Source organism: Haliotis asinina, chromosome 11 (assembly GCF_037392515.1).
Source record: "Haliotis asinina isolate JCU_RB_2024 chromosome 11, JCU_Hal_asi_v2, whole genome shotgun sequence".
In the NCBI taxonomy this organism is placed as follows: Eukaryota; Metazoa; Mollusca; class Gastropoda; order Lepetellida; family Haliotidae; genus Haliotis; species Haliotis asinina.
The window spans coordinates 20,133,590-20,160,286 of NC_090290.1; the positions used below are offsets into that span (position 1 = coordinate 20,133,590).

The 26,697-nt window shown below is 38.7% G+C and overlaps 1 protein-coding gene across 1 annotated transcript; it reads right to left on the reverse strand.

Moving 5' to 3' along the window:
- Nucleotides 1-6,968: 6,968 nt before the first annotated feature.
- On the reverse strand, nucleotides 6,969-18,200 carry LOC137255241 (matrilin-2-like). The gene is made up of 7 exons (XM_067792678.1): nucleotides 18,015-18,200; nucleotides 15,091-15,240; nucleotides 12,297-12,410; nucleotides 11,225-11,413; nucleotides 9,377-9,526; nucleotides 7,886-7,999; nucleotides 6,969-7,599 (listed from the first exon to the last, which is right to left on the reverse strand). Exons 1-7 carry the CDS (start codon nucleotides 18,172-18,174, stop codon nucleotides 7,016-7,018), a joined length of 1,461 nt encoding a protein of 486 aa, XP_067648779.1. The 5' UTR covers nucleotides 18,175-18,200; the 3' UTR covers nucleotides 6,969-7,015.
- Nucleotides 18,201-26,697: the final 8,497 nt, after the last annotated feature.

Sequence of the window (26,697 nt, forward strand, 5' to 3'; positions counted from 1 at the left end):
CATCTCCTTTAATGAGGCAAAAATACTTGTTGACAATCAGGTACCAATTCAAATCAATAAATCTTTTTCTTCAGTTGTTGCTACTCCACCTATTAAATGCTCATCAGTTTCTGTTCAGACTGATTTGACATGGATCAAATCAGATCAGCCCTCTAACATGACTTCTGTCATTGAGTCCCTCTCATCTTCAACCGAAACTGTAAATCAAGTTCCGACTGATGCCAATGTCCTTGATGTTCCCAGTACACAAGTCACAGTACAACCAGCTGCTCAACCTTTGTCCAAAAATGAAAGAAAGAAATTAAATAGAAAACAGACAAACAAGAAAACTTCATCTTCAGAGATAGTTGTCCATAACTCCTTTGAAGTACTTGATATGGACACAACACCTTCGTCGCAGAGCGGAAAGAATCCGTCCTACTTCCGACGAGAACGGTCGCCAATTGAGCCTCCATGATGCACTCTTCCAACATAATCCAATGGAATTGTAGGGGACTTAGGAATAATTTTAATGATTTACAGATTTTAATACAGGATTTGAAACCATCTGCAATGTGTCTACAAGAAACGTATCTTAGGGACACAGATAAATGTGATATCAGAAAATATAATGTGTATAATCACTTTTCACCTCCAGGTGTAAAAGCCACTGGAGGCTCTTCCATCTTGGTAAGACAGGATGTTATTCACAGCGTTGTTCCATTAGCTACTCATCTCCAAGCTGTTGCAGTTCGACTTACATTTCACATAGCCTTAACACTCTGTTCTTTGTACATTCCACCCTCTTCAGCTTTACAGCAGGCGGATCTACAAGGTTTATATGATCAACTTCCGAAACCATGTGTCATCATGGGTGATTTAAACGGACATAACCCTCTATGGGGCAGTGTTATTACTAATGCTAAAGGCAAAGTAATTGAAGATTTTATTTCTGACAATAGCATATGTATCTTAAATGATTGCTCTAACACATACTTACATCCTGCTACGGGAACGTATTCAGCATTAGATCTGACTCTGACAGATGCCAATTTACTAAATGAATTTGACTGGTCTGTTCATGATGACCGATGTGGAAGTGATCATTTTCCTACACTGCTTCAAGCTATAAACCCCACTGATGAACCACCTTTAACCAGATGGAATTTTACCAAAGCAAACTGGCCATTGTTTCAAACTCGTTGTTCCGGAACACTGCAGCCTGAAAGTTTCAAAAATATTCCAGACCCTATTCAACTATTCTCGAAGAAACTGAAAGGTATAGCAGATGAAACTATTCCTAAGTCCTCTATGAACCCTCACATACGTAAACCATGGTTTACAGATGATTGCAAACGAGCTAGAAAATGTAGGAAAAAGGCAGAAAAGTATTTTCGTCGACACCCTACAGTTCATAATTTTGATATTGTGAAAATAAACAGTGCAAAGGCTAGACGAACATTTAAACAATGTAAACGTCAGTCCTGGAGGCATTATGTGTCTAAAATTAACTCACGCACACCACTATCAAAGGTGTGGAATATGGTTCAAAGAATTAAAGGCAAGGGTTTGAAGGCAAGCATTCACCACCTCAAAGATGATGATGATATATTAACAGATAAATCTGACATCGCAAATAAATTAGGTGAGACTTTGGCCAAACACTCTTCATAAAGATAAATAGTTTATCAAAAGTGTTAAACGATTCAATTGATGGATCGTTATTTGTGGATGATTTTAATATTTCTTGCCGTGGAAAAAATATGCATACTATTGAACGGCAACTGCAGCTGTGTTTAAACAAAATAAATAAATGGTGTCTTGAAAACGGCTTTAAGTTTTCTAAATCCAAAACTAATTGTATACACTTTTGTCGAAAATATAAGCCACATAGGGACCCAGATCTATCTTTAGATGGCACTCCCATCAGGGTGGTTAAGGAGGCTAAGTTCTTGGGCCTTATCTTTGACTCCCACTTAACATTTCTGCCTCATATCAAATCCCTTAAAACTAAATGCCTGAAGGCTCTTGACTTGTTGAAAGTTGTTTCCAACTCAAAGTGGGGAGGGGATCAAGCGACCCTCTTGCACCTATATCGATCACTCGTTCGTTCAAAACTTGATTATGGTTCCATCGTATATGGTGGAGCCTGCAAAAGCAACCTTAAACTTCTTGATTCTGTCCACCACCAAGGCCTAAGACTTTGTCTTGGGTCCTTCAGAACTTCACCTGTTGACAGTCTCTACGTTGAGGCTGATGAACCATCTCTTGAGCAGCGACGTATAAAGTTAGCTTTACAGTACATTACTAAGTTATACTCAAATCAATCTAACCCTGCATATAACTGTGTTTTCAATCCCCTTCATGAGGATTTATACAACAAAAAGTCTTCTCTTGTCCCGCCTCTAGGACACAGAATTAAACCCTTTCTTTCTGCTGCCGGGATTCAGTTGAAAAACATAGCTCCCTCCCGTCTTATTTCTTCTCCTCCTTGGCAGTTGGTCAGGCCCCAAGTAGACCTGACATTGACCACATTTAAAAAATCAGAAACTAATGAATTACAGTATAAGCAAGAATATAATCAATTAAAACATAAATATAGCGATTATAAATCCTTATTTACAGATGGGTCTAAGGATGGTGGCGCAGTAGCTTGTGCCACTGTCATTGGATCCAGAACAATATCTTCTAGATTACCGGATAATAGTTCTATTTTCACAGCTGAAGCTAACGCCATATTAACAGCTCTTAAATATATTCAAAGATACCCTAAACATAAACAATATATAATCTATTCAGACTCTCTTTCTTGTCTTCAGGTGATTAAAAATGTATCATGTAAACATCCACTTTTAATTGATATTATTGAATTGTATAATAATCTTGCCACTGGCCAATACGACATCGTCTTTTGTTGGTTACCCAGCCACGTAGGTATTTCTGGTAACACAATGGCTGATCTTGTTGCCAAGGCAGCACTCAACAAATCCGTGACACCACTTCTTATCCCATACTCTGATTACAAAGCTAGCATTAGAACCTACATCCGTGATCTGATGCAGAAAAAGTGGGACACCCAAGCAGGTATAAATAAATTACACGAAATAAAACCGTATATTGGTTACACCTACTTGGGCTGTCAGTCCAGATTTGAAGAGGTTATTTTAAGACGATGTCGTATTGGCCATACACGATATACACATGCATATCTATTGAAAGATGAGGATCCTCCGTTTTGTATCCCTTGTGATGAGAGAGTCACGGTCAAACATATTCTGCTTGACTGTGTTGAATTCTCCATCACAAGGGATAAGTATTATACAGTTAAAACAATCACGGATCTTTTTACCAGCATTAGGTCTCATTTAATTATTGGTTTTTTAAAGGAAATTGATTTTTTGGCTGAATTTTGAAAACTTGTTGTGTAAATAGATGTATTTTAATTATTGGAAGTTTGGATTAGTAACTTGAATTGTTGGTGGCTGTACCCTCAAAGGGGGTTGAAGTATTGTAAAATTATTGTCCTCATGAGAGGGTACGTAAGTCCAAAAGCATTCACAGTAAATTCAAACTTTCCACTGTTCTTAATCGTAGTATATGTGTATGTTTAATTTTTGGCTAGATGTGACTAAATTGCTGACAGCTGAGGGGATGATGTAAATCCAACTAGGGTCCATGCAGGTAGCAAAGGTAGTGTAAGTCCTCTTGGCCCCTAGTATGGTGATCTACCTTTAGTTGTTGGCAATCTATAGCCTGATTTTATGTTGTATTGTCCGAATAGTGATATTATTTTTAACATTCCACACTAGTTTTAATCCCAATTGTGATATTCTAGTTGTTTTACTGTCCTTCGTGGACAGGTTTTTATAGTATCCATATATTTCATTTCAGTATTTAACGTTCTCGTCACGATATGGCTGCAATATTGCCGATGTGACGTTAAATATTAACTCACTCACTCACTCACCCTCTACTCGAATTGAGTGTTTTATGTTCAGTGACCTTAACACTGACATTTGCAAACTGGTGTTGTTGCAATAGAGTAATTGACTGCTGTCTCCTTGCACATTCTATAAGGAACTGACCACCACGGAGGCATGAGACGTTTTTGACTTCTCCACATATAGATTGGATTGTCTTGGAAATCAAAAAAGGATTTAATTTGAGGGGTTCACCATTTGTAGCCTCAATGACTATAAATTTTGACCAGTTATCTTGTTGTTTTGGAACTGACATATCTTCAGCCTCCAGACGCAGACGTCATTTCTAGCGGAACCAGAATGTAATTGATTCATGATGTATCTGAGATGTCCAGCACCCTTGCTCCCCACCCGCCACCAAGTGTCAACAAGGACAGTGTCCATCTGCAGCGGATATCCAGCATACAAACACCAGGGATACAAGGGTGATATACTCCAGTGAATACGACATAAAAAAGCTATATTTGTCCACCAAATATAATGTCAGGCTGGTTCGGCTCTTAACAGAAACTTAGGGACATACAGAATTTAGAGGTCGACATTACCAGATTGGCCCATGAGCCACCGCCTTCTGGCATAGGACTCTAGGCAAACGAATAGTAAATAAGTTCTGATATAAACATTCATTTCACAAATGCACAATGACATTCAACTGATGCAATAAGAATGTTGTCCACACGCAGGGCGTGACCAGCCGATTGATAGAACCGGGCCAGTTCTACCACCCGTCTAGGTGAAGTCAGGGTCGAAGGGGTGTGTTGTGCAAAGGGAACGCGGTCACAGGCCCCCAGTGCCCTCAACCCGCATCCTCCACCGACACAAGGCCGCAACCCACGGCAGTCGGGTTGGTGGACCAAATATACCCCCGGGTCCACAACGGGGGTGTCGGCGAGCTCTTGGCGTTACCCAGCACCCACCACGAGGAGGTGGCTGGCCACGGGTGCCTCATAATGAGGAAAGGACCATCAATACCACTCATTTGTAGCCTCGGCCTCTATGTAAGGCTAACTCACAGTTAATATTTTCTATCAATTTGTGTTGACTGGGTTACAGTTCACCCAGAATCCTCACAATCGTTCTTGTTTTTCATGCAAGGGTCTGTTGAGGAAGTTCCGGGTCATTTCATTCGGTTATGGCAATTGTGATATTTTTCTAAAGGTTTTGTTGTATTTAAATGTGAGAAGACACGTGTACATGTGTTTCAGAATTGAGTGTCATTCTGAGACGTCTCTGTCTACAGTTACATATACATGGGTTTTGAAACTGTTTCAGAATTGAGAGTCATTCTGAGATTACTCTGTCTACAGTTACAAGAAACAATCGGTCAAGAGACAAGCCTGTAATTCGTTGATTTGTTAATCACTGCACTTGCAAAATGTCTCCAAAGAAATGTGTTTACACGTAATACTATGATACACCCTCATTATAGCACTACGCAGTACGCAACTATGTAAAAACAACATACATGTTTTATAATCAAATACTTCACATGTCTGGTACTACTGCGAATACTGCTGCACGTAGTGAAATAGGTCGTTAGTCTTTGAAGGTTAATGCTTATTACAAAATTGTGAAATACTGGACCAGACTAATAAATCAAGATGAGAATATTATTCTGTATGAGGTATATAAATATTCGTATCGCTCAGCTGAAAAGAATCTTGGTTTTTGGGTTTTGAGTTAAGAAACTTCTCTTCAGTTATGGTCTTGGAAATGTGTGGATTGACCAACAAATTACAAATGTTAACACTTTCCTTATACAATTTAGGCAGAGGTGCACTGACATTGATCTCCAAACATGGGCTTCAGACCTTGCAAATAATACTAAGTTAGATTTTTTCAGACTAATAAAAATGACTGTGACAGAAGAATATAACATTAAAGCTGTTAGTGCGAAGGTATGTCGTATTGCCCTTTGTCGATTTCGCTGTTCAGATCATATGTTAATGATTGAACATGGAAGACGTTTAAAACTTGCTCGTAATGAACGTTTGTGTCCGTTGTTTGTTATTTCTACGAGGCAATCGTAGCCTTGAATATCTATTCTATGACGATCTGAGAGCATCTCTCATACCACGTTTTTATCGTGTATATCCGTGTGAAAACAAGGTAGCTCTACTGTTTTCTTCCCGAAACAGCATTGTTATAAACAAACTTGCTAAGTATATTTTCTTAGCCATGAAAAAACGTAGGAAATATTTTGTATGTAGCTGATCATGTGTCCACGTCTCTGACGTCCATTCCGTCACTCTCACTTTTATGGCTTCACTTTTGAGCATACATCTGTCATGATGTGTATAAATGGCCGGTGGCCCCTTTATTGAATAAACATACATACAATCAACAACATACATGTGCAACATGTGTTTTGACAGTTCTATTTTGAAGTTGTCAAGAAGCAATGGAGATAGCATTATGTTAGTATATTAATTTTCACTACGTCGGCTATGACGTATTAAAGAGAATAAAGTTTGTCCTCAAGTTTGTCATGTGGAGTCCTTTTCTGAGTTTTTACCAATATTCGATGAAAGCCTTTGATTTAAGTGAATCGATGAAAGCCTTTGATTTAAGTGAATCCACATGGCGTCAGTTCTTAAGGCTTACGTGGAAGTTGTGTCATTTGCCAAATTAATTATAATACATAATTCTGAAATGCCGAGTGCGTTCCTTAAAAATTCCTGAAAAAACCCGCAGCTTTGTGTTTGTATAGAGTACACAGAGACACAGACACACAAACACACATATACATAAATACACGTACATACACACATACATACACACACACACACACACGTACATACACACACATACATATACACACATACACACACATATGCACACTTACATACACACACATACACATACACGCATACATACACACACGCACACACACGTGTGCTACCTTTGATTTGCGAGTTGTTCGTATTCAGGCAGTTTTCTGACATGTAATACGTTTATTTTGCAATAGAACACCCGTGGAGAACTTTTAAAAAGGAAAATGAAAACATATTGCATCTTTGTAACTTTATTTTATCTCATGATATTAAACACGTTACTTAGCGACCCCTGTAATCAGTGCAAATCTGGCTAGAAGTCACGTCCTTGATGCTGCTGACTGTTTCAGAAGCATCGATGTGAAACACGTGGTTCACAGCTGGGGAAGAAGCGACCAGGTCGACGGTGGCGTTGTCTTCTTGGTCGGTGACAGTCACCACAAACACTTCTGCCTTGGCTTTCAACCCACCAATGCTACTTCTCACATCTTCGTTGGCGTCACTGTACCCGTCAGTGAAGAGAAGAACTACATTCGGAACGTCAAACCGATCCCCATTGGTTTCCGTGAAGACCTCAGATGTTGCAAGTCTGATGGCATCTCCAAGAAATGTGTCCCCACCTGTGTGTGTGTGGGAATTAATGACTTTCATGATACGTGTCTTGCTGTCCCTGTAGGTATTCAAGTGGAACACTACTTCAGGTCTTTCCGAGAAGGCCATGAAAGCCACGTTAGTTCCCGTTGCACTTATGGAGATGTTTCTGATGGTATCAAGCACAAAGGTCTTCATTTTCTCATATATTCGTGGACCGACAGATGTAGAAACATCCTCAATGATGAGAAGATCTTGTACAATTGGTATACATTCTGTAACACCAAACAAGAGATTTAAGTTCATTGTCATGAAGATGGAAATTAGGAAGAGGTAAAGATCAAGGCGAATGTGATTTGGACTGTAAGATTAACATTTATTTTCACTAGTTATTTTTACTTGAGGCAATGTGAAGACTGATTACTGAATGAAAAGCATATTGTTCCATACCGTACTCACGTTTCCATTGTATCAATCTAACATGTATGCTGTTAAGTAATATTAACGATATTTGGTTATGTTTATTACTCAGTTTTCAGATTTAAAAAGAACTATAACTACCTATTTCGCATTCAGATCCCGAGTAGCCCTCTTGACAGGTGCAGGTGTGTTTGTTGTTATTTGGCACACACGTTCCGTTGTGCATACAGGGTTGGTAGACACATGCATCTACATCTGGAGTATAACAGTGTAATACTGTACAGCCAAAGAAAATGAAATCCCTTCGCGACTCGTGTTAAAACAAGTTTTCAACATAGTAATAACATACTGCAACGGACGTCCACATTGGTGATTTACTCATTGTCGTTGGACATACTAATACCAATCACTTCATATTGTTCAACTGCTGCATAAGGCACAAATACTAAATGACTTGTGATGCATAGGAAGCGACTGTATGACAGTTGGTTAGAAAATACGTACGTGGGTTTAGAAACACATTGTTCACAAATTTGCCATCGCCAACGAGAAACTTGGCAATAGGGTGATTGAGTGAGTGAGTTTAGTTTTACGTTGCACTCAGCAATATTACAGCTATATGGCAGCGGTCTGTAAATAATCGAGTCTGGACCAGACGATCCAGTGATCAACAACATGAGCATCGATCTGCGTACTTGGGAACCAGTGACATGTGCCAACCAAATCAGCGAGCCTGACCACCCGATCCCGACCACCCGATCCCGTTAGTCGCCTCTTACGACAAGCATAGTCGCCTTTTATGGCAAGCATGGGTTGCTGAAGGCCTATTCTACCCCTAGCCTTCACGGGTATTGGCAATAGGGAGTTTTGACGGGGTTCATTATTGTAAACCAGTCAGATGGCAACTGATCGACCATTTTATCGCATGTTGCTGTTTTTTCACGCACGTGCCATTTTAGAGAAGTGTGTGCGTCTGATAGGATTCAGACTTTTGATGACAATTTCGAGTTCTACTCTACGATTTGATTTTACGAAAGGAACAGACACACGATCTTCGAGGACGATTTTCGAGGACTGATTTTTCCCAACATGTCGTTTTCCTCTACAAATTCATTAGGAAAAAGGAAGGGACAGGGGAGTTTCGAGACTACGCCCGTTAACGGATATAAAGTCCATGAAAGGATGACGGTTTTTTCGAGCAGTCTGTCAATGGGGTCAAAGAGGAAAATATTATCGGCCTTTCCTGTTGGCGGCGTTGACAGTTAACCTTGTATGCAACGCCATAGTCCGTCACATAACGTCATGAATTCGTAACATTAGCACTCTCTGTCATATAATCGTTGCCCATAATGAAACTAGATGTGTTGATCAAGTTTGTAGCAATACAAATTGGCGTAACCACAAAGCTGACGAACTTAACAACAGAAGATGCATGTCATGCAATAAGAGAACATCAAGAGAATAGACACTGTGTCAGGAATGGCAGGGTAGCTAATCGGTTAAAAGGTGTTCTCGTCAGACTGAAGGACTGTGTTCGATTCGCTACATTAGCCCGGTGCGTGAAGCTCGTTCCTGATGTCCCTAGCAATGATATTATTAAGACCGTGAAACCCAACTCCCTTTCTCACTTACCATAACAGTAATTGTAGGGGCCCTTTGGGGGCAGCAGCCGGAACACCCGTCTACCGTCGTTGCATGTTTGGGTCCGTGTGTTGAGGAAGGCGTGATAACACACCAAGCTGTTAGCTGACAGACACACCATTGCGAGGTCGCCTATAATCTCTAGAACATTTTCAAAGATACAGATCAGTACATGCAACTTCGTTCCAATTTGGTATATGCGTAACCAGAGATGCATTATGTTACTGTTCAGAATACTGAATGATTGGAATCGCTGCAGGCAGGTCCTCTTGGGGAGCAAATGTAACAACTTCAGTGTTGTTGTCATGATCTAGGTATATATTACCTGACACAAAGCGAGTGAGGCAACAAGAGTTAATATAGACGCATTAACCACGAAAAAGTAAAACGCATTAACTCAGAAACACATTATGTTGCAAAAGGGGAAATAGCTTCGACACCTGGTGTCGGGTTAAACATGTCCTGCCCTACAGTAAAGTCAGCGTGAGGTCCAATGGCACAGTCGGCAGGTCCAGATAACTTCATTTAACAGAAGAGCAGAGAATTAAATTCTGATGTTGCAGTCGTCGGAAATATTAGACCGTGTGCATCTTATTTTTGCTTAGAAAGGATATTGTTGACAATTTCTCGTCACTGAGAAACTGCAACCTTGTCTCGGCTATTCGGACATATTGACAATCAAACGACAAAGTTGCACCCCTTCATAATAATAAACCCAACCAGTTATGACACGGTCAGCAAGTGCATTAGTATTCACTTGATGAGGTAAAGCTGAACAAACTGTAATGTCCTGCCGATATTCACAAAAATGGAAGTAATTTAAATCCTGAACCAGTGTTGCTCCTTTTCCAGACAATCAAGAATGAAAAGTTCGAATTCCATGTGTTCCGTAGATCTTTGACACAGAATTGTGCAGATTATAATGAATGTAAGTGATGCAAAGCATTTGCAAACAGACACACAGGCAATCCGGAAGCCCAAATATCTGACTCAGTATTGTTAATTGTTCGTCTAGACAGCTATTTGAAGGTCAAGAGTAAACCTTACCCCTGCCATCGGTGCTTTGAGACTTAGAGTGAAAGAGTGAGTTGAGTTTTACGCCGCACTCAGCAATATCCCAGGTATATGGCGACGGACTATAAATAATGGAGTCTGGACCAGACAATCCAGTGATCAACAAAAGAGCATCGATCTGCGCAATTGGGAACCGATGTCACTTGCCTCTTACGACAAGCATACTCTCCTTTCATGGTATGCTTGGGCTGTTGAAGGCCTCTTCTAACCCGACCTTCATGAGTCTGATTTATCGCCACATGGGCAGTATTGCAGCCATATCGTGGGGAGAACAATTAATTATTAAATGGTATATCAAGCAAATGAGAAACTAAACCCTGTTAACGAAGAATAGTAAAATCACTACTACATCATACATATCCATTTAAAACTAGTAATTAAATCTAAAACAGTTTAACTATAGAAGACAATACAACATAAAAACGGGCTATAGGTTGCCAACAACTAAAGGTAGATCACCATCCCAGGGACCATGCGGACTTTGACATTACGAAGTCAGTTCTAAAATTAAAATCCAAAGTCACGCTCCAGACGCAATAACCTTTTACAATCCATCAATTTCCTTAAAGAGGGAAGCCCGAGATTGATCTACAGATATAACAGTGGTCAATATTAATGTTAATGCACTATTAAGTGCCACCTATTCTTCCCTGATAATGCTCGTTTAAGCACAGTTTGCTTGGTATCAACTCTATTACAGATTATAATTGGTGCACCTTCAGATAAAGGAATGCAGCATGAGGAAGTAAAAAATGATATATCTACCTTTGACCCACATCGGGACAATGTTCCCACATACTATGCCCGATACAGGCCTGGTAAGTATGCTTGTGGCATTGGAGGAGTCATACCATCCAGGCTGAATATTTCTGTCTTGAGTGTATCGGGAAAAAACGTGGTTGGATGGGCCTCTTACCTCCATGTATGGCAGGGTTCTAGACACTGAACAAGGATCTACAAGTATATGTGCATTATGCTTAGTCGTACAGATGCTGATAATGTGGTCAAGAAGTGTTGCATGTGCATATACATGGTTTCTGTTTTGCCGTGAAAAACTCCTGTGTACCTCCCCTGAATCAGCAAATCAGAACACAGACAAACCTCAATATTCAGAAACAATTAGCAAGGATGCAGATTCCTAAAAGAATACAATAGGTTCAGTAGTCTAAAATATTAAATAAATGCCTGTAGATACCACAGTCTCTATTCTTGTCGATATACTCACTGAAGATTTTTTACAGCATTTGAGACAACGGATGAGCATAATTGCAAAACAGTAGTCCCCAAAGCCGTGTCGAACAACTTAACAACCAATCCTATACCCATTTCACAGTTCTGGTGAATTTGTAGCAGAAGCTACGCCTGACTACGGCCACTTAGAATAATCCTTTGATCATGCAGAACCCACTCGAAGTCCCAAACCGGAAGTAGCAAAGAGGAGGTAACTCTCAAAAGTTGAAATGGTATAGTCCAAGATACAATGCAATCGTCAAATTACACTGAACTCTTCAAACGATTTTTGGCCCAAAATAACCGTAAGCTAATCAATGTGGCACTAACATTAACAAAACGCTTTCTTGTAGCAATATGACTTCACAAGGAAGACATAACGGACACATGGAACACAAATTTGTTCCAAGGGTTGCTGAATAACTGTCTACTTACGCCCTACAAAGTCTGTAAATAGGGTGAGGCTTTACCATACATTATCAAGACAAAAAACACTAAAGCCAGCCATACTATGATGAATCAACGTAAGGAATTGAACCTCCAGACAACTACACCTTTCCCTGAAAGATTCAGAAGTAAGCTGAATGGATAAAAATGTAATACGTACCACCGTCACAAGTAGGACCTGTATGACCTGCTGTACATTTGCAGGTGAAACCGTCACGCCCTGCGACACACTTTCCTCCATTTGCACATGGCGAACTGAGACAGTAGTTCGGTGCTGAAAAACACCCATGAGGCCATATATAAATCAATTCTTGTTTCTCATAACTGCCTAGCCCCAAAATTTGACCTGACTCGGAGGTTTTACTTTTTTACAGTAGAGAACACGCAACTTTCACTCTCAAACTGTGTATGATTTTTTTCACAACTCTACAGTTTGAATTTCCATTGGAGAAAATGCGTAATTTTCCACAGAAATCCTTTTTTCTCCTCCTTGGCAATTAGTTTGTCCACAAGTCGACCTAACGTTAACTAATTTTAAAAAATCAGACACTAGTGAATTAAAATATAAAAAAGAAAATAGGGAATTAAAAAGTAAATATAGCAATTGCACAACCTTATTTACAAATGGGTCCAGGGACGGTGGCGCAGTAGCTTGCACCACTGTCATTGGATCCTGAACAATTAGGACTTACACTGCCTTTGCTACCTTCATGGACCCTAGCTTGATTTACAGCACCCCATCAGCCATTGGTGAACAATTTCGAGTTGAACGAGTTTTAAAAGAACAAACAGACTAGGTTCATAACTGTGACAAGAAGAAATTTAACTCAAGGGATCAATAATTTTGATACTTTAACGCCCATCCAGGATACAGCTACTAACAGTCTGAGTTAGTGACTGAAATGTGCACGACCGTCAAGTGACCGAGTTGAAATGACAACACACTATCACGGCCACACAGGTAAGAGAGTTATGTGGCTCTAAAGTTATGGCATGAACTCTTCTAAACATGAAACGATTATACACTTGCAATTGGCTAATCATTATTGGTATTCTACGTCATGTAATGTGATTAAAGTTTGGATGAATGTTCATTGCAGGTATGTACTGTCAAATAATAAATGAGAAGAAGAAATAGTTAATAGTAACATTTCACCAATATCTTTCTCTTTTTTTCTGTACAGACATGGTAGTCTTATGGTAACTTAGATTACAAAATTTGTATTCAAGTTGTATAATGATGAAGTATTTTTGTTTACCAGAATTATATACACATAAAACATATTTCCAGTACCACTAAGTTTAAAGACCTATATAGAGAGTTTGATGATCAGTTTATGCAAACCAGGGTTCCCCAATCATGATTGGATTTCTTCGTGTTCTCCCTGACAGATGGCTTTTGACAGTTTTGAATTTTATTAACAATAAATGATATTCTAACAATTAATTGACTTTTCATTAAAGAAAAGGACATTATTTATCATTTACATTTATCAAATGATACACATTTCATGAGAATAGGTGTGCAGCGCCCTTTGGGTTGGGCACCAGAGAGAAAGATGGGGAATGGTACTGCATACAGACAAAGCGAGCAAAGGTTGGCAACGTACCTTCATCGTTTTTGTTCGAAAAAAAACATTTTAACCTTAAAACAAAATATCGCCTTGATTTCCAACTTTATATTTAATCACTACTCACGTAAATTATATTGTTTTATTCAACATTTTAAGCGCCACTTATGGAATATTAAATCATTATTTGCCTTCATTACCCCTGCTAAGTTCCGGTTCAACGGTTTGAAGGAGTGAGTGAGTGAGTGAGTTTAGTTTACACCGCACTCAGCAATATTCCAGCTATATGGCGGCTGTCTGTTAATACTCGAGTCTGGACCAGACAATTCAGTGATCAACAACATGAGCATGGATCTGCGCAATTGGGAACCGATGACATGTGTCAACCAAGTCAGACCTGACCATCCGATCCCGTTAGTCGCCTCTTACCACAAGCATAGTCGCCTTTTATGGCAAGCATGGGTTGTTGAAGGCCTATTCTTCCCCGGGACCTTCACGGGTCACGATTTGAAGGAACAAGAATAAGCATAAATTAAAATGAAATATCACATTGCTTTGAAATATCAATTTTTATTTTATTTTCCATTTTTCAAACAATGAAAGCTATTTGAAACCACTAAAAAAAGGTGAGAAGATATTTGTTAAACATATTAAAATTTAATTGTTACCAGCTGTTCACTTTATATTTCCAAATGCACATTGTAGGTTTAAACAATGACAAATGAGATTTACTTTTTTTAATACGTAAATAACATATATTTAGGCTACTTTAAGTCCCAAAGGAGATACTCTGGTATGACCTTAAAATCTTTTCAAACTGAACAATCATGTAACATACTGTACCCCTGGTTCGATTTTAAGCAAGATGATAAAAAAAAATATGAATCACCTCCAAAACGTCTCACTACCACATGTCCAGATTTACATACAGTTTGTTGTGGTGGTTTTAAAACTCCTAAAGATGTTGTAAAGCACACGTAATGTCTCAAAATAAAACAGGCCCGAAGACCTACACTCGATTAGAAGCAGGAGAATGGTTATGTAAACAAACAAATGTGTGTGGATTTGAATATCTATCTCCTATGGTATTATCCTTAATAACAACCAGACGAGCGAGAACTATACGTTCCTTGAACTTTAAATATGACGATATGAAGTTGTTGTTTTTTAAACAATGACACAAACAATTTAAGTATTCTAGATTTTATGTACCAAAGCGCTGCATTACGCGCGTTCTAATTAGTTTGTGCCACTAATTAGTAAACCCAAACGTTTTGGCAGTGATGTTTATCTTGTATTGTATGTGTCAGGCAGGTTTTATTACAGATCTTTATTCCTGGGTGCAGTATCTTAAAACAAACAACAACAAATGAGAGACCTTACCAAAGCAAAAGACACTGTTGGTAACATTTGTCTGCAAAATGTACCACTCCCTCCCATCACCAGGGCACGTGTATGTGTCAATTTCGAATGTGTAGGTGCAGTTGCTGGTTTCGGTTTGAACACATACAGTTGACTTTCTGTCATTTTTCTCTGCAAGAAAATTAAAGGGATACCACCAGGGCACAGTAATACATGCATTTAGTATTTCAAACCTCAACAGCTACTTAAGCAATGATACTGCTACCATTCCTATTTAACCATCGTATTCATTTTTAATGAGAATAAATGTACTAACAAAGTAAAAGAACACTAAACAATCGTCAACAAATAGACCGCAATTTTCTGAACACATAAAACAGAACCAGAGCCACGCCATCAAGTGAGAAGCCACCAAAGTCCTATCTACTAACAACAGCAACTGGCGTCAAGAGGAGCCTAGAGACATTTATTAGTAACATTGGCAATAGTTCAGCTACTTCATATCAGATTCAGTTTATTCAGTATGTAGGGCCTTGAGGCCTACAGTACAAATACAGATTTATTTTATGCGCACGTGGTATGGTTTACATTTCTTACATGTTTTAAATACATTGCGGCTGATTTAATAACATCAATATTTCTAGAATTTATAAGATTGAACAATGTATGTTTATCTGTAACAGGCAGTGAGATAAATGGCAGATATTTAATTCTTAAATCGGAGTACATTGTATACACAAACATTATATGAAATTCATTTTCAATATCCCCTAAATTACATTTTTTACAAATGGATACACTTAGGTCAGACAAATCCCTTTTAGATTTACGTACATGATTAACTCTAAGATCATGGACACCTATTCTAAATTATAAAAGGCCCTCAACAGACCTTTATCTTGCAAATGCGTGATATAAGATTCAGGCTGTATCAGAGTTTTATGGGAAGAGTAATGTTCTAAAAAATCAGCCATTCTTGTAGAAAAATATCTTCAAGGCGTTACTTAACTTTACATAGGAAACTCTGTTCATTTCCAACATCCTGTGCTATCCACACATAAGAGAAACCAGTTACAAAAAGTAGTTGTCTAACCTCTGATGTCCAATTTAACTCACCATTATCATCTTGCATTTGTAAAGAAATATTGGTTTGCCTTGTTTATCTAAACGATTTCATTTTCAACAATTTAAGCCGAAATTTTATTACTCTTATTCTACTTAATACAAATATATTACAACGCTCGGTTTCACCCAAGATAGCCTTATTGGAAGGCAATTTTCCAAAATTAAGGAAATATTTAAAAAATGAAGCCCATACCTTTTCTAAGGTACATACATCTATACATATATAGCAACCTATATCTAACTGAAAACCTGTAGACAAAGGACAGTAAAATAACAATAAAATTTCACAGCTATACATTCATTGAAACTGGGACGGTACCATAAAATGACATGTTCTCCACGTGATGACGTACGAACGAGCTCCATGTCGATAACAAATGACGGTAGATCACCATACTAGAGACCATAGGTACTTACAGTACATTTGCTACTGGCATATAACAGCTTCAAATACATTAACGCCAGCACGTAATAAACCCTAAAATGATATTTTCTAATCTAAAACCGGGACACATATAACCAACAACTCAAGGTAGATCTCCACACTAAGGAACATGGCAATTTACATTTCCTTCGAGCATTGTCCCCAGCTGGATTCACCCGATCCCTCAGCTCTTGATGATTATGGACAAAGCTACCCCCATAGGTTACACATATTCTACGATTAAGTATCCCGATAGTCTTAAATTTACCTGAAGGTCGAGGTCTTACACAAGGATAATACTGATTATGGATATCAGGAGATATCTACCCACCAGGAACAAAACTGACCAAGGAGTTTGCCCAGCACTTGGGACTTAACATTAATATCATCACTACTGGCTTCCTTGACCTTGTACGTATCACTAATTAGAACTGGCTGCCACCCTTTTTCGTCCTTTACCTGGCCAATAATATTTTATCTACCTGAAATAATAATTCCTGCTATCCACTAGTTCATCCACCTTACTAGTTTAGAGCTAATTGTCTACTGGCGTCCTTTGTTATCTAATCACTCTTGTTTTAAACGTACGCATGTAGATATCTCTTTCCTGGTCTTTCTTAATATAAAGGCTTTCAAAACAAAAGATCCTAAAATGTAGCAACGTAAATAACTATAACAAACAGGTCACACACATTTAAATTCCAGTCTACATCAATTTAAAATAGACATCTGTCAGACAAATGCACACATTGCAACGAAACAAAAACGCTCCAGAAGAGTTCACTGGACAGAAACATACACGTAACACTAACACCATTAAACTCATTAAATAATACACACTCCTTTCAAAGTCGTGGGCACATTTCATATCTAACCTGTCACATTACCTACCAGTAATATAAAATCATATAAAACAAATACGAACCACAACACCCGTAGAAAATTAAGATAAAAGCATGTGAAGATGTCTCCGGCTGTTTACTTTGTAGTTTCGGAATACATCCATGTCAATTGTGACTATTATGACTAACTTTCGGAATACATCCATGTCAATTGTGACTATTATGACTAACTTTCGGAATACATCCATGTCAATTGTGACTATTATGACTAACTTTCGGAATACATCCATGTCAATTGTGACTATTATTACTAACTTTCGGAATACATCCATGTCAATTGTGACTATTATGACTAACTTTACACATTGAAAAACACATTTTGACACATTTTGACACATGTCAAAAGATCAGATACGAAGAAACCCACGTAAGAGAATCCCAAAATTGCCCACAACTGCCTCAAAAGGTTGACATGAAGGTTTCTAATGGCTATAACTTTTGTGATTTGCCCAACTACTGATTTACATGCGAGTGCTGAACACACTGATGTTTACCTTTCCTCCAAATAGGGTATTTTCCTCCGCAATGCCCCACGCCTGGTGGATAATCTAACATAGTCCCACCATCAGCAGATGTTGAGGGACTTGCGTTATTCCCTGAATCATCTTTACCATGGTCTCCAAAATGTGGCCACCGCAGGTGGAAGTCCTTCATGACGTAGTTGTGTGAGCACGCATTTCTTGGATCTACAGATTATGTCAGTAATCGTATAGTTAATCATTACTATTTCCTTGTGAAACTTACACATTCAGATTTAAAACGAAAATGTGTTCATTCCAGCATATTTCCATTCATATTCCCGTTACAAACTTAATCGTGAGACACTGACATTTTGACATTTGACATTTTAAGAATGAAGATTTTGAGGGGTCTTCAGATCAGTATCCGTGACTCAAATCGAATATTTGTCGTAAGGAAAGACAGACTTTACGAAGAAACACCACAGAGAAAGTTCCTATTCTAATTTTTTGTAGCTGTGGAATGAGATGTTACTTCAGAACCCCTATAGAAGCATTGGTATAACGTTTCAAAGAATATGCACACATGTGACATCATTTCTAAATGTTGTTTTCACTGATGTGACAATCCGATGATTTTAATTACAACTACTAACAGTAATTAACAGTATTAGTCTAGAAATGAAATTTGACCAGTTGGATCCCGTAGAAGCTTCATTTAAGTAACAATTTGGTAATGTAATCTTGTACTAAATTATTGTTGGACGTGCAGTCAGCAGCATGTAACCTATTGACATAGTGAGTGGGTGCGTGTGGCTTTAGCTGTAATCCAGTATTAAAAGGGAGCCGTGAAGGTCCCGGGATAGAATAGGCCTTCAGCAACCCATGCTTGCCATAAAAGGCATGCCATAAAAGGCAAGTCGTAAGAGGCGACTAACGGGATCGGGTTGTCAGGCTCGCTGACTTGGTTGACATATGGCATCGGTTCCTAATCGCGCAGATCGATGCTCATACTGTTGATCACTGGATTGTCTGGTCCAGATTCGCTTATTTACAGCCTGCCGCCATATAGATGGAATATTGCTCAGTGGGGCGTAAAATAAACTCACTCACTCCAGTGATATGACGTCAGTGGGCAGTCGAACCGGGGACTTTGGTGCAATGAACACTTTTACTTCTATTCCCCTCGTGGATTTCAGCGGAAAGTCCCCATGGTGATGTAAGAGCAATAAGTATCAGAGAATGAACATTAGACGAAAAACATCCCCAAAACTGTAAATGTGAAAACAAATAGCTTAGGACCTCTATCTGCATTCGCTCGTTGTTTGTAATGCATCATACTCCCATTTCTGTCTGGGGTAGCCTGATGGTTAACGGTTTTGCTTCTCTGGCCGGAGACCCTTGTTCATTTCCCCACATAGATAAATCTGTGAAGCTTCTGATGACCCCTAATATGATATTGCTGGAATACTGCTAAAATTAAAGAGCTTGTAGAAGGCAAGTTATTACTCCTACTGCCGTTGGAATTTCTGTTTCAGAAACCCATTCTTGTCGTAAGAGGCGACTATCGCGATAGAGCGTTCAGGCTCGCTGACTTGGTTAACACATGCCATCGTATCTTGGTTGCGTTGAACCATTCTCATAGTGTTCATCACGGGATAGTCTGGTCCAGACTCTGTTACAAACAGAAAGCCGACATGCAGCATGGATATTGCTGAGTGCGGCGCTAAAATCCAAACTTTATCACGAGACACTAACATTTTGATCGTTTGTATTTAGTTAGAAACGATGATGTGAAACGGCGTCTTGAGATCAGCATCCCTGGTCAGTTCAACTTTTCCGTTTGTCCACAAAAGATACATTCGGCACTACTGGTGAAAAACATAGAAAAAAGATTTGTTGTCAAAAGGAGTACGAAATGAGGTGATCGCTCGCAGACAGTAAGTGACTATCCCTAGGTGTCCTTGCAGTACTGCTGTTTCTCATCTGCCTTTTTATGACTATAAATGAAGAACATTGTTGTTGTTTTTGTTGTGTTGTGTTGTTCTTTGCATACCCTCAGGTGGATTAACTCACACGAGTTTTCTATTTTCCTACAAACGGAATTAAGTCAGAAGCACACGTGGAATATTTCCGCACACATTTACCCTATAAACGGAATTTCATTCCCGAATAATTCATCTGCATGGCAAAGTATTGTGATTACCATTTCAAAAACAAAAGTATAGTCCTTACCGATTGCACCAGCACTGCCACGAATCATGGCTAGAAGGAGAACAAGGAGATGGAGAGGGATGGCCATCATCTGCAACAAATATGTTTAACGTGAAATAATGTTATTGGATCTTCTTTTGTTAGAGCTTCTTATCTGTCATATGTTTGTGCTTCTCATCTCCCATCAGTAATCACTTAAACCTATCTCGCTTTATATAATCAAGTATTTACTTTCATTTGGGGGAAAATCGAAGAAGTAGGAAATCTTGGCATTTCCCCCTTCCAACAACACAGAGATCAGGGTAAAGCCATTCGTAAGTCCTAATGCACGTGAACTCTTCAAATGAGAGCCATCATTGTTAATCCATAAGCACCTAGGTTTGCAGTTACTGTTGGTATATAGTAATGTCTCTACCGTGCTTAGTGGATCCTTGTATATGTATTCATATTGAGGATGGAAACACTGATCCACCACTGTTAACACATGTCCATACTTGTGTGTGCTTGGTGATTATATACTCACTTAGCATATATACACGATCTAAAGGTATGTATTATGGGCCCAAGGCCCCTCTATTGAATAAATATGTCTGTCAGTCTGTTTGTCTGAACTCCTCAAAATGTTAAACGATTTCGAACTCTCTGATCTACGACTCTTTTACATCAGACTCTTTCACGGCAGGAATCCTGTGAATATGGTGATGGGTGGGTGAGTTTAGTTTTACGTCGCACTTAGCAATATTCCAGCTATATGGCGACGGTCTGTAAATAATCGAGTCTGGACCAGACAATCCAGTGATCAACAACATGAGCATCGATCTGCGCAATGGGGAACCGATGACATGTGTCAACCAAGTCAGCGAGCCTGACCACCCGATCCCGTTAGTCGCCTCTTACGACAAGCATAGTCACCTTTTATGGCAAGCATGGGTTGCTGAAGGCCTATTCTACCCCGGGACCTTCACGGGTCCTGTGAATATGGACTGGCATTTAGTAAGTGTTCAAATGTAGCTCATTATGCTTGGAATTACACTTTGTCACTAAAGCAATGTGGAACTTGGCTGAGGGGGGTTAGGTGGCTGACTTTGTTCGCTGGCAATGGTGCCTGACTCTCAATTTTGGACTTTGAATCCCAGATGGGATTACACTCTATATGTGTACTGCTGGAATATGTAGTTTACAGGGAATGTATAATCCAAAATGTAACTTGTGTTACGCAGGGTTTATTCTTCGCTATTTTGTACTATTCGTTCCAAATCCAGCTTAACCTTGTAATTAAGTTTAAATCAGCACATGAGATTGCTAATTACTGTATCCTCCAAGAAATGTATAGCAAAATATTTCTTCTCCTGAGAGGATACGTACCATATGTATAAACGTAATATTTTGTGATTTTAAATTTTGGCTAAACCTGACAACAAACGACAGCAGATAAAGTCTAGTTCATACAGGTAGCTACAGTATTGTAAGTCCCAGTGGCCTCTTGTACTGTTATGTAAACTGATATCTGGGTTTTTTTATCATTGTATCCTAGTTTTAAGCTAAGAGCTGTGACACTCCAGCAGCTTCACTGTCCGTCTATGTCAGTATTTTACCTCCTAAACTTACTGAAATGTTGTTTTCTTCGTGATGTGATTGCCAACAGCTGAAGGTAGATCACCATACTACCATGGCCGCTTACATTACTTTTGCTACCTGCAAGGACCCTAGCTGCATTTACACCATCCCTTTAGCCGCTGGGGTTTATGCTGAGAGTTAGCCATGACAAAATTACTTCGACTAAAAACCTGGTACACTTAAATTTACATGAGATGTTTTGGGACACTAATTTAGAATACTTTAACCCCCTATGAGGGTACAGACGTGATGTTCTGATTGTATAAATCATATTTTTGCAAAGTAAGTGCAATGAAAGTGCCTCCCTGGTTTTTTAAAAAAAATGACATGAGCAGGTTTAGGCCTGAAGGTTTTATGTCTTGTTTTATCCGTTTGGTCTCACAACGTACATGAATGTGTCTGCGATGCTGGCCGCTGAGAAGATCACTAAATGTTATGTAACCTGAATAAAATATCTAAATATCTATGTTACGAGAGTGTATTTTCTGTAAATTGTACGATTTGTTAAGAAATAATTACTATGGGTCACATTTCGTGTCATAAATCTTTCAATATGAGTTTAGTTGTGCGTACTTCTGGGAGACTATCAGAAGCTTCTAGGTTAGAGGGTATGGTCGATTTGAGCTCGAATGTTCAGGAAGCAGTGACTGTATACACAGCTGTTTATACTGCTGGTTGCGATGACGACACGGACAACACAGAAATTAACTGGAGGACATAACTCTCTGCCTCCCTCCGTCAACGTTTGACCTTCTGTCATGGCAAATGTTTAACCATACCAAATATGAACACGTTCAGTCGCTCACACACTTACTATTACCAGGACTTAGAAGATGAAATGCCATTAATGAGTCGAACAATGACATTATATCTAAATAATTTATATTGTCGTTTACTTGGCTGCACCCAAATGGCAGCGACGATGCTGATGAAACACTCATGGGAACCCGCTACAACCGTACTAAATACCTGGGAACACTGGATCACAACAGTTGAATAGGAATGTAATATGCTATTGTTATTACAAAGGCTCAAACGTGAGCTGAACATATCAAGAAGTGACATGTTTAGGCGACTCTCTGAAGCAGAGTAATACAATCAAACCTACCTTCTGCTTGGACGTTCCTCTGAGTTGCTTTGGCGACATGCTCATGCTAGAAAAGCGTCTCCTTTAAATATCGTCATCTTGGAGGCAATAACATCACAGCTGTCATTTATTAATTTGATGGAACACTCATCTTTCAAATTTAAACTTGACAAACCACTAATAACCCATATGCTAAAGGCAATATGTAACATGTTGGTAACCGACCAGATATTGTTCATACATATTATGCACATATATCTTGTCTTCTGTCATCTCCTGAAGGACATTCAAAACCCTCAACTGACTTGGCCTGAAGTAATACTATTTGATTACCCGTTGTTAACGCATTGAAGGTTACAAATGACTAATATAATTCCGAGGGCAAAAGCATGGCAAACATGACATAGTACATGTAACAGATACTTTGCATCCTGGACAAGTTGGTATTAGTTTAATTAAAGTCAATCACAACCACAAGCATGCAGGAATGTTGGTATACACTTGAAGCGACAATTGGCTTATTACAACTTAAGAATATTTGTAATAGGAACAATCAAAATAGGCAGGCATCCACTATTCAGAAAAGTACAAATGTTTGTACGTTGTCGCTCACTGGTTGATGTCACGTTTTCCAGTGAGTAGATAAGGCTTAAGGCCTGTTCAGCACTGTTACAGCTATATGTGGCGAGAAATGTCTTAAGATATACTATATGTTAATAGCGACGAAAAATACTTGATTAGAATCTGTAGTAAATCGTTCAGATAAATCAGAATAACGTATATGGAACGTATACGAGGCCATGACATTTCAGCTTTCCATTTAGGGCTGTTTTGTTAGGATTACAGTTTAAGTTTTCTATGAACAACAATTTTACCATGTTTCTGATCATCGCTTTCCGTGAGATTTTAGGTTGGTTGCCTAAACTTGCCATTGTATAATGAAGACATTAGTTCACGTTGCCTTCTTAGCCATATGGCATTAAGATATCAAGAATACTGTCCAGGCGTTTATGTTGACCGTCAGCCAGCTATTGTGTGATATATTCATCACTGCTGACAGTCAAAATTAGACAACTAAACCAGACACGAGGAGACATAACATTCCATCACAGGTTATTACAAGAAGACTGCCATGCGCCGAAGCCAGGATATTGATACTTCGTATGAATATCACAGTTTTGACAGTTATTATATTTAACTTATTCTGATCTGCTATCTGATATTAACAATTGCTTCATACCCACAAGCTGGAATTTTAGAGGTGTTTATACAGTCGAGAGCAATAATTGTTCATTCATGCAATAACTCAGCTGAAAGTGGGCCAAATGCAGACTTCACACGATGTTTTCAGGGAGTTAAAATTTAAATTCAAATCTGCAGTATCTCAGTCATATCGTGACTAAACCTACTTCCAAAATATATATGTATATATATTAAATATAATCCTGTCAGGGAAGGACAGTAAAACTACTTGATGGTCACATATTGATTTAAAACTAGTTGGCATATATCAATGCAAAGTAAAATGGGCTATTTATTGCCAAGAGCTGAAGATAGATCACCATACTACCATGGCCGCTTACATTACTTTTGCTACCCTAGCTGCATTTACACCATCCCTTTAGCCGCTGGGGTTTATGCTGAGAGTTAGCCATGACAAAATTACTTCGACTAAAAACCTGGTACACTTAAATTTACATGAGATGTTTTGGGACACTAATTTAGAATACTTTAACCCCCTATGAGGGTACAGACGTGATGTTCTGATTGTATGAATCATATTTTTGCAAAGTAAGTGCAATGAAAGTGCCTCCCTGGTTTTTTAAAAAAAATGACATGAGCAGGTTTAGGCCTGAAGGTTTTATGTCTTGTTTTATCCGTTTGGTCTCACAACGTACATGAATGTGTCTGCGATGCTGGCCGCTGAGAAGATCACTAAATGTTATGTAACCTGAATAAAATATCTAAATATCTATGTTACGAGAGTGTATTTTCTGTAAATTGTACGATTTGTTAAGAAATAATTACTATGGGTCACATTTCGTGTCATAAATCTTTCAATATGAGTTTAGTTGTGCGTACTTCTGGGAGACTATCAGAAGCTTCTAGGTTAGAGGGTATGGTCGATTTGAGCTCGAATGTTCAGGAAGCAGTGACTGTATACACAGCTGTTTATACTGCTGGTTGCGATGACGACACGGACAACACAGAAATTAACTGGAGGACATAACTCTCTGCCTCCCTCCGTCAACGTTTGACCTTCTGTCATGGCAAATGTTTAACCATACCAGTATGTATTATGTGTTGTGTACTTTTCTTTTTCATTGCAAAGGTAACAGCCTTTTAACGTCATTAAAAACTTTAAAGTAATGTATGACAAAGTATTCACTAAAGAATCCCTAAGCGTTCTTTCGGCATTGCTTCCAATAGCGTAACTCGACAGCTTAAGGCTGAAGACAATGGCACTCCCAGCGAATCATGTGATTTCGAAGCAAACATTCCTATAGCTTTGACAGTATGAGTTTGGAAAAGATTTTCCAATGTGAAAACCGAATTTTGTTTCACACGTTGCTCTTTTTCTGTTGAAGTTTTGCATTTTCATTTTCATTTTCTGTGAGAAAATACCAGAAAAGGCTAGAGATAGAACGCTCGGACAAGTAGATTTGTAATTTTGTTCAGAACCAGAGTGTTCTATGTATTAGAAATGCACCTGAATCATTATTGTAGGATTAGTTTCTAATTATTACACCCATACCAAGTTGTATTTTTGATGTGTTAACTTGTTACTGTTTCATAACCTCACGACACCTATTAAATAATTCACAGATAAGAGCAATGGTCCATTGTTCCATTTGTATGTTTGTAATAATGATAATAACTTCCATATTGTTCCATCTCCATGTCACGTGATCACACTGGACTTGATTGGTCAAATAACCACTAAGAATACTCTGGAAATAAGAGTTTGTCTTATATTATGGAAAATGTATGGTTATAGAATATGCAGCAAAACATACCCTGAGCTTCCCAACTCAAATTAACGTAAAGTGGATATAAATTTGTTTTTCAGGCAACGAAATATATCTAAGGCCGTCTATGTACGTCTAGAACACGAAGCGAGTGCAGATTTACAAATTTCAAGAAAGTCTCCTCTGTAAGATATGCTCATTTCAGAGATTAGTTTTTGGTCCAACATTGCCGTACCAACTATTGTTTTGCCACTAGCACGCACACTCCAAATTTATGAAGACAACGAAGTCTTATTTTCAAAACACAAATTTTCCTTTCACTTGTGCATTGGGTTTTACGACGTTTTATACAATTGCACATTTCATTTCAGGACATTTCAGGATTCACTATAGGAGTCAGCATCCATGGGGCACATGAATACCTACTGTCGCCAAGCTAACAGCTGCCTCCCACCAAGCCTTGTTTATTTCAATGCTTCAGGTTGCACGTATTCCAGATATGAGGATTGTGAGTGCTGCCACGATAAATGTCATGGCAAATGGTCATCATTTTCTATCTCTGGTTAAATCACACAAAAAGTATGTGGCCTGTTGATCTTCTTTTCACCATCATTCAAAAGTGTCTAACGGATCATTTCTGTCGCGGAATACACAGTTGGCCTTCGTTTGTTCCCAATTCTAACGTAGAGATAGGCTGCCATTTTGATACGTTAATATGGATTAGTGGATGAGTTTTGTTTTATCCCGCTTTCAGCAATATTCCTGCAATATCACGACGTGGAAAATATCAGATATGCTTCCCTCATTGTACCCATGTTGGAAACAACGACCA